Source organism: Letharia lupina (genome assembly GCF_014066315.1).
Source record: "Letharia lupina isolate WasteWater1 chromosome Unknown contig_17, whole genome shotgun sequence".
NCBI lineage: Eukaryota > Fungi > Ascomycota > Lecanoromycetes > Lecanorales > Parmeliaceae > Letharia > Letharia lupina.
The window spans coordinates 1,387,525-1,397,048 of NW_023502986.1; the positions used below are offsets into that span (position 1 = coordinate 1,387,525).

The 9,524-nt window shown below is 48.5% G+C and overlaps 2 protein-coding genes across 2 annotated transcripts; one reads left to right on the forward strand and one right to left on the reverse strand.

The window, feature by feature from the left end:
- Positions 1–530: 530 nt before the first annotated feature.
- Positions 531–4,303, reverse strand: HO133_003487 (uncharacterized protein; the record flags this gene model as incomplete). Its single annotated transcript, XM_037294409.1, has 8 exons — positions 531–2,751; positions 2,801–3,017; positions 3,093–3,267; positions 3,324–3,674; positions 3,729–3,794; positions 3,841–4,090; positions 4,139–4,224; positions 4,298–4,303. The coding sequence occupies 8 exons, from the start codon at positions 4,301–4,303 to the stop codon at positions 531–533; spliced, it is 3,372 nt and encodes a 1,123-aa protein (XP_037149790.1).
- Positions 4,304–7,181: 2,878 nt separating this feature from the next.
- HO133_003488 (uncharacterized protein) lies at positions 7,182–7,820 on the forward strand (the record flags this gene model as incomplete). The annotated part of the gene is made up of 1 exon (XM_037294410.1): positions 7,182–7,820. One exon carries the CDS (start codon positions 7,182–7,184, stop codon positions 7,818–7,820), a length of 639 nt encoding a protein of 212 aa, XP_037149791.1.
- Positions 7,821–9,524: the final 1,704 nt, after the last annotated feature.

Here is a 9,524-nt window from a genome sequence, read left to right on the forward strand (position 1 = left end):
AGCCAAAGATAAGCCTCAGATCGGCTAATTAGTAGTTGGGTCGGTGACGACCAGCGAATACTAGCTGCTGTATGTTTTTGTTTTTTGCCCTTTTTTTGGGGGGGTCAGGGGAACGTAGGGAAGGTTACCTCCCTCGGGCGAAGACCTTCACACTACATATCCGATGCCCAAGGTCATGATCGCAGGCGAGAATTCCAGATTGTGCGCTTCATTGGATAACGCTGGGCTACGGGGAAAGGCTGGCGAGAAACTGGTAAGTACATCAACGATGCCAACGGGTCATGCTCTCGAAACCTGAGCCGCTGATGCCAGAGGCTCATCACGAGCCCGCTTTTGACGACATGGGGCTAGGGAGTTTCGAACGTGGTATGAAATCGCATGCAATCTGTAAGGTCTGGAGAGACCAAATCACTTTTAAGGTACAGGACGGCGGTTGAGACTATGAAACACTCCAATTCCCTTTTCCCCTGCACGTGGCGCTGACCCTTTGCATGAAGGAGAAGAAACTTCAAAGACCCGCAGTAGACCTTTCAACGGCTCGTCTCCGGTGTGGGTCTACCCTCAATCCCTTCGGCCTTGTCGGCTTGTCCCTTTTTTCGATACATTCGGGCGAGCGCTTTCTGTGAGACAAGTCGAGAAGGATGATCTTCGGCCAGCGTTTCTTGTCTAATCTCAACGACATGTTCGAGTAGCTTGATGGCTTCGTCAACTTGCCCATTGTCTTCATAAGCTAACGCGAGCATGTGCTGCGAAGTAAGTCGATCAGGATGGTCTGCGGCCAGCTTTTCTTTTTCAATCTCAACGACATGCTTGAGCAGTTCAATGGCTTCGTCAACTTGCCCATTCACTCGATAAGCTGAGGCGAGCTCATGCTGCGAAGTAAGTCGAGATGGATGGTCTGCGGCTAGCTTTTCTTTTTCAATCTTAACGAGATGCTCGAGTAGCTTGATGGCTTCATCAACTTGCCCATTCACTTGATAAGCTAAGGCGAGCGCATGCTGCGAAGCAAGTCGAGAAGGATGGTCTGCGGCCAGCTTTTCTTCAACCTTAACAACATGCTCGAGCAATTCAACGGCTTTGCTAATCTGTCCATTTACTCGATAAGCCCCGGCTAGCGCGTGCTGCGAAGTAAGTCGAGATGGATGGTCTGTGGCTAGATTTTCTTCAACCTTAACAATATGCTCGAGCAATTCAACGGCTTTGCCAATCTGTCCATTTGCTTCATAAGCCCCGGCTAGCGCGTGCTGCGAAGCAAGTCGAGAAGGATGGTCTGCGGCTAGCTTTTCTTTAACCTTAACAACATGCTCGAGCAATTCAACGGCTTTGCCAATCTGTCCATTTGCTTCATAAGCCTGGGCTAGCTCATGTTGAGAAGCAAGTCGATCAGGATGGTCTTCGGCCAGCTTTTCTTTTCTAATCTTAGCGACATATTCGAGCGTCTGTATGGCTTTTTTGATGTCTCCATGGTTTCGTAAGCATCTACCGTAAAGATATCCAATGTCTTCAGCATAGGTAAACTTGGTCCAAGACTGATCCGCCTCTATAAAACACGCCTGAAGCATTTCAATCACCGCTTTATCAGCTCGTAATTTATGCAGAACCCAGCTCAGTCGATAGAAAGACTGATGGAGATGGAATTTGTTGCTGTAGAGGTAATCACCAGGTGAAGGTTTTTTGATCAACTCGATATGCGGCTGGAGCTGCACCCACAAAGCTTCCTGCTCGTAAGGACTTTTGATCGAACAGCAAAGGACAGCGAGTGCGCCTAGCCAAGCATTTGTGCAACTCTTCTGCTCCTCCAGGCGGTCCCTAGCCCACATGTGCGTGACAGGATGCATTCTTGTTGTGTGTGCGGGCAAGTCGAGTACAACAATGGAGAGAGAGGCGAGCAAAGATTGGGCCCTGCGAAGGGAAATCGTGTCGAGGTCTTCAGACAAATCTCGCCGCATAAAACTTGGAAGATGAGATCTATGCCAAGGTGAAAGGTCGTCAATTCGCTCTTCTGTATCCGGCTGTACGTCAGGAGGAAGTTCCCTCGAGTTCCGCCACGCCTCTTCGAATGTCGTTTCTGGGAACTTTGTAAAATTCATGAAAGCATAACAATTGAGTAGCTCAAGTGCATCTGTCGCAGTCTGTGCATCTGTTGCAGTCTGATCTCCGCGATCGCTCAGGTCGCAAAGGTAAGTAGCCGAGACCTCAAAGGTGGCGTAGACATTGCCGTATCGCGATTTTTCCAGGGCGGGTGAAATGTCCCAAAGCCGTTGTCGCTGTTTCTTGAACGTCTCCGCGTAGTCTTCAAGATCACAGATTCCTTGGCTAATAGATGCTCCAGCTAGAACGATTGCGAGAGCATGGCAGCCTAAAAGACCCACGATATTCCGAGCATCAACATCGTGAGTCCTGTACAGGCTCAAGTCAATCTTAGAGGCTTTTAAGAGAAGCTCGACCGCTGTTTCTTCACTGAGATTTTCGTAGTGGTCATTCCCAGCCGTCTGGAGATTTGCAAGCTTTGGGACGCGTGAAGTTATCAGGACGTTTCCTTTCGACGCGGCGGGTAGATACAGATTATAGTCAAGAGTAGGATCATCGGCGTTGTCCAAAATGAGCAACCAAGAGTGAGAGGTCTCTTGGAGCCACGACCTGGCACCTTCGAAGCTCTTGTCGTGCAGGTCGCACTTCTCGGCAATATCCACGAAACCGCGCTTGAGTGAATTTTTGCTGCTCGCATCGAGCCAAAAGACACCCCAGAACCTAAATACGAATCAGCTTAGGCTGTTTAATCTATTATGCGGTATCCTACACGTCGCGGTTATCGTACGCGAACTTCAGAGCCACTTCGCTCTTCCCGGCTCCCCCCAAACCTTCGATCACATATGTCTTTGGCTTTCTGGCCTGCGAGTCTGTCGAACGAGAGGGGGATAGTGATTGCTGAAGATTCTTGATCTCTTTCTCTCGGCCAGTAAACACTGAGTTTACTAGTCGAGAAACCATAAAATGCTCATTATGGATATTTACAGCTAAATTGAACGTATCCGTTAGAGAAAAAGGCCGAAATGATATAGGCTGTTTTACTGCCCAAGGAGAGATCTTACCTTCTCGTTGAGCAAGAGTAATTCTTTTTGCTTCTCCCACCATTTCCTTGATGGTATCACTGACCAGCTCGAAGTTCGCGTCGGTAGGGCCAAGAAACTTGTTCATCATCACATGAGCCGCGTCAAGCTGTTGTTTTGGAAGTCCCAAGAAGCAAGCAGAGTCTTCTTCGACGAGCTATGCATCATCAAATACGATTAGCTATGCTTAGTGGATTAAATAAGGCGTCTCACAATCCTGTTTGTTTTCGTCCAGAACTTTGTCATCCGGCGTGGGAGTATTGCGTTGGCTAATTGAGTCCGTTTGGATTCCCAGAAAAACTTCGTCATTGTCTGCATTGGAGGAGCTCTAATCATTTTGGCGAATCGCTCTGATGTCTCAAGTAGTGCTTTAGTACCGCCATCGAGATCTTGAAGCAGCGTCTGTGAAGGGCTTTTGTTGAGAACACCCGCGAGCATGGCTCTCCACTGTGCTGCCGTTCCGGCGCGTGTGCCTTGCAGAGGAGACCCGAGGAAAATAACCCCGGATGTTGCAACGACCAATTTCTGATACTCGCTTCCTGTGATATTGGCGATTTCGAGAGCCTAAAAGCCTTTAGTAATCACCTTTCTAAAGCTTTATGAAAGACTCGACCTGACCTTCGTAACGATGAGTCCCCCAAAGCATGAAGCTATGAAAATGAGCGGTCTTGGGTGCGTGTTTCCCTATACCGAGAATCAGAGTGTTCATTCAAAAGCGTATTGATTCTACCTTGTCCCGCTGGCTTCGGAGCTTACTCAAGAGGACATCTGCCACGTCATGTATACGTGCAACAGGCGCATTCTCGTAGTACTTCGAATTCCAAGTAAAGGTAAATATGTTGGCGGAGGGAACGACATCGGGCAGCATGTCATTGTCACTGAGCCAATTGACCCGTGGTCTTTGGACACCACATGCTTGGTTTCCTATAGCTTCCCATGTCTTGGGAGAGGTAGTCCCCAGACCGTGTATAGCAATAATACTAAAGATAGATCAGTGACAATTTGGCGTCAATTTAGAATGTTCCTACTCTGCGGATATGTCATCTTGGCTGAGACGAGAAGAGAAGACTTGAAGTAAGCGACCATCGGGGATATCGGAAATGTCGGTAGAGGTCTGTTTCGCATTTATCAGTATGAAAATAGACCTAATACCTAATGTATCATTGGAACAAGAATGCGTTACTCACGGCCATCAGATTAGTCCCATGAAGCGCGTGAGCCTAAGTTGTACGTTTGCTTGATCTTGAAATTTTAGTTTGTCTGGCTCAAAAGGAAGAATTCTGGAAAGTGGGTTTTCAATGATGGGGGTACCCCACTTGGCGCCAGATCGCACAGGAAACAGCACTCAGCAGGGAGTGCTGATAAGGCTCTCCCTGCTAATTGGTTCGCCCACCAGGCCCGCATCTTCAGCTCTACTCTAAGCGCCAGTCCAAGTTCATGACGAATGCAACAGGACCTAGAAAGGATTAGGCCCTCGGCCTTGAGCTGAATTCCTACGTGGATGCTTCTAGCCTTTCTACAGAAGAGGCTACCACCTGTCCATCTCCAAACGAGTTTATCTGATACTGTTAGTCCTAAGGTAAGGTATGCCACCCGCTCCTAAACGTACCTTAGACGGACTTTACCAGATGGGCGGCGAGCGGGGCCTGATCTACCCGTCCTGCAAGCACTTTGGTCGTCTTCCATCGTTGGCGTGGGCCAGGCTAAGTTAGGCTACCACGAGGGTGACAGAAATACCTGCACACCTTGAAATTAGAGTTTTGATGATAATTTCACAACGAAGAGCCCTAGCAGAAAGGTTTTGCGTTGCGATTCAAAAATATCGATAACACTAGTATATCGTTCCGGAGAGACTAATCCATAAAGATGGTATTCGTTAAGTTGTTCCAGCTGACAAGGTGAAGGAATTTCTTGGTCTGTGCAGGTATTTCTGTCACCCGGGTGGCTACTCTAGAGACTATTCTTACCCCTATATTAATAAGTCCTGGGAAACTAAAAAAGTTGCCGCAAGCACCCATAGCACCCCTCCCTCGAAAATCCGAATATTGGAATTTCTTGAATAACTTCACACCGATAATTTATAATACTCTAGAAATTTTATAGACTATACTTACTATATTAATCAGTTAATCCTTAAATTTTTAGAAAATTCTGGCTCGGATATCTTGAGAAAAACTATAAAGTGTGAAAATACGCTTAACATTAAAAAGTACCTCGGCTATTTTATAAACGCCAAGACTATCTTAAAGAAATTCATAAATTCTACGAGATTTTTATTTTACAGAATAACGAATAATTAGAATCCTCTATAAATTAGAAGCTTGAAGATTCAATATCTTTTTAATAAATCATGAAATTTCTAGAGTATTATAAATTATCGGTGTGAAGTTATTCAAGAAATTCCAATATTCGGATTTTCGAGGGAGGGGTGCTATGGGTGCTTGCGGCAACTTTTAGTTTCCCAGGACTTATTAATATAGGGTTAGTGTTTCTGAGGCCCGCGGTTAGCGGCAACTTCCAGCCCCTTCTTTTCATTGAAGAGCAGTTCCTACAGACCCACCGTTAAAGCTCCAGCTTCCCGAACCCGGCTCATCACAATGAAGCACGACGTTCCTCATCGCAAATAGCCTTTCAAGTAGTGTGGCGACAAAGAGGCTTGTTGATTAGCAAGCTTTGCGAACACCGATGGACGTCCCTTTCTCGTCAGAAGTCGAGCTTAACAAGCAGCTAGAACTAGGAGCTGTTGCACAAGACACCAACATCCGCCGGTCCGACGGGGGTAGTACCTCCTTACCAGGACAACCGCGAGTCGCATTGACCGAGTCTATGGGGTTGAAGCAGTATTTGGATGAAGAACATTCGACGACTGACTTGGATACGCTGGCTCCCAAGCTCTGGCTGGTAAGTCCGAAAACTAGACTGCATGAAAGCTCATAATCAATTGGAGAATTAAGGTTTCAACACCTCGATACTGGCACATATCACCTTTGCACCATCAAGCGGTTCGGGGACGAAACATCGTCGTCACAGAAAACCCCCAGCTTCATCTCGTTTGGTACTATGACCGCATATATATCAAGCCTATCCCGAGGTACCTGCTGTCGTACGCATTCTGGGAATTCTTGAATACTCAACCGGTCGAGCTTCGTAGAGCGATCACCGGCTTCGTACGAACATATGCATACCTTGTTCGATACGAGTGTGATTTCCGGTTGGCCACTAGTAATGAGCATCACCTGGCTTTGATTCCGAAAGACGACGGCTCGGTATCAGCTGACGGATCCGACCACATTACTTTCGAACGCTTTGCCAGATTCATTGCTGCTTTTCAGAAGCTGCCCGATGGTAGCGTCAGTCCGAGATATCGCTATGGAGAGCTTCGCCTCAGCCGTCTGAATATGTGTGCTCGAATCTTCCTGAGGAAGCTTACCTTCCATCATATCGACGCGCAGTGGGGTGCATATCTAGGACACTTCCTTGCCCCATTACTTTCGATTTTTGCAGTACTGTCTGTCGCTTTGAGTGCTATGCAGGTAGAGCTCGGCGTACAGGGCTCGTTGCAGTATTCTTTACCGAAATGGACTCACTTTGCTTATGTTTCCAGATGGTTTTCATGTCTGATACTTGTCATTATCGTGATCACGGCCCTTTTTTTCAGTCTGTTGATAGCGTTCATGGCACTTCATGATATTTGGTTTGCAAGGTCCGTGTTACAGCAAAGACGTCGGGCTCCAGCCGAGATCTCTAACGAATTTAAATCCGGGGTAGTGTAGTTCTGCAGACGTTTATGCTAAAGCTGGCTTGGACAACGCGAAAATTGGCGCAAACGCGCGTGAAGAATGAAGATCGCGTTTCGAATACGGAGCAAGGGACACTGCATTCCTCGCTCGAGCTTGAATAAAGTATCAGTACTCGCCCCCGCCAGGTCTTCTGGACCTTCGCTGCTCGTTGACTTTGCTCGGAGATCCCGTCCACTCTTTGAACTTCGCTGAATCGGTAAAGGCTCCTTTGTAAACTTTGAATTGAAGGAAACAGCATAAAAATCACGTAAGCATCAAAAGAAGAGCCAAAATGCACACGCCTACGAAAGCCTACCTTTTACTCGCACTCCTTCCTTTCGCTCTCGCAAATATGGTCTCCCAGATTAGCGACGGCCAGGTCCAGGAGCCTGCCGAAGCACCGGCCGTCGTGGCACCCAAAATCGCAATCGCACCCACCAGCGCCCCGGTAGCAGCAGCATCACCGCCACCACCCACGTCTACCTCCACCTTCATACCCGCTGCCACATCTCCGCCTCTGTCGCCCCCACCTGCGCTGAAAGAAGCGGGAGCTGTCGCTGCACCGCCAATAGCAAACACGTCGATCCCTGCCCCAGCCAGGATCGAAGAAGCGGCTACCACGGCGCCAATCTTGATCGCCCCTGCACCGGCTGCGAACATCACGATCCCGCATCACCATGTTAATCACGAAACCTCCCACCCGAGCGCGAGTACTGGCAATGTCCTGCCGGTGGAGAACGGAACCGCGCCCACGGTGCCCGTGGTGCCAACTTTGCCAGCGGTTGCCAGTCAGGCATCGACGAGTGGGGAGGGGAGTCCGAGGGAGGCTGGGACAACGCAGGCAGCTTCGAAGGGAGTTGCGGCGAGGTTGGGAGTGAGTGCTGGATTTGGAGCGTTGGGGGTGATTGGGTTGGCGGTGATGCTGAGCTAGGTCTGTACGAATTGGCTTGCGGCGGTGATTGGAACTTGTTTCGACGGAGTTTGTGGAAGGGGTTTTTCGTGGTACTGGGTCGATAGACCTTAAGCTGGGGAGGTTTCTGAGGTTATCGATGCGCACTGGCTTTTGAATTTGCCTTCAACGCTGTACGCTGTCCGGTTGAGATTAGAAAATGAGAGGCGATAATCACGTTCGATGGGCAAGCGCAAAGAGTGAAAAATGACAGCGCCATCCACCAGCGCTACCCTTGTATTAGTAGGAGAGCTGCACGAGCTAATTGATACTCATCAAGCCCATCCGCCTCGTCCACGAACACCAAGTCCCTGGCTGTCCGTACCGTGAGGAGTAAGAGCCTTTGCACTTCTACCTAGCGTCGTATGTTTCCGATGCTTCCGCTTCCCAGACTTCCGGTCAGCCAAACATGTGGATCGTCGAGTCGGTTGCGTCACGTTTGGTACAAGCAGTACAATGTATCCACAACATAGCACACGTTATTTGGCGGTCTGCTGCTGATGAAGGTTACTTAATTCAGCACTAGTGCTATGATTCTGTGAAATCTGGCCACGGGTTCGAAACTCTTTGAATTCTACCTGCAATATGCTACTCAATGTCCAATTCTCGTCTATTCAATAGCCACCGGTTCTGTCTCAGAAGAAAACCCTTTGACCTACGATCATGAAGCGTACGTGCCATGACCTAGAAGCGAGAAGGAAGCAGTCTTTCCAAGTCCGAAGCCACGATCATGCCTCGTGTAGAACCCGTATGTCACGCCAGGGTCAGGGAGGGGACTCTGGGGCGGTAGTTGGTGGGGAAAGCTCGGAAAAGCCGTCCGTTGTTTGCAGTGTGTCTAATCTGTATAGAATGTCACTGGAAGCACTGCGACGCTGAAGTCAGGTTACATGAGGGATAGGGGGGACGCTGGGCAAGATGCATCATTGGCAGAGAAGCGCAACCATTACGACGGGAACGGTCTGAAATGATGATAAGATTGGTGAAAATTAAGGGAAAATTTTCCCCCCCTTTCCCCCCTTTTTTGTTGTCTTGTGAGGGAGAATAATTGAGCGATACCGGTTCACCAAACCCCTACGCCGTGGCGCAGTAAGTAGTATTCCAGCACCCTGCTGTTGCTGTCCCTATAAGAAGTGCTCATTCGTGTGGACGCTGAATACTTATCTTTTACAAGCATCAAAAGCTCTCAAAAATATCAATGAGCAATGGCTGACCTTATGAAAAAAGCTCCTCAAGTACTTTATGACGAAGAGTGCTGAGGAATTGGGTGCGACTGGCGCGGAGCGGGGCTTGGCGCTCGGCGAGGCCGGCTCCGTGTGTCTCTTGGCGCTAGCCAACTGCCGGTGATAGGGCTGAGCTTGCAGGAGCTGAGGCTCCGCCCTCCTTTTTCAATTAAGTATTTGAAACGCTCCCACGTATATACCACACCATCCTTCTCTCCTTCTTTGTATATCATCATAAGGCGTTTGATCTTCTGCCGTCGCCCTTTCTTCTCTCGTTCGAGTACATTTTTTCATGCCATCTGCCCAGCTTCATCCAATTCTTCATTAGCGAATCCTTCTGTCAGCCTCATTTACGGAAAAGAAATACAGGTCTTGAGGCTCTCACAAAAGAAGCGTCTTTAGTAAAGGCTATTGCTTAGTATCGTATTGCCCCATAAACCAGTTTTAAAAGATGTCTTCCGCTCAG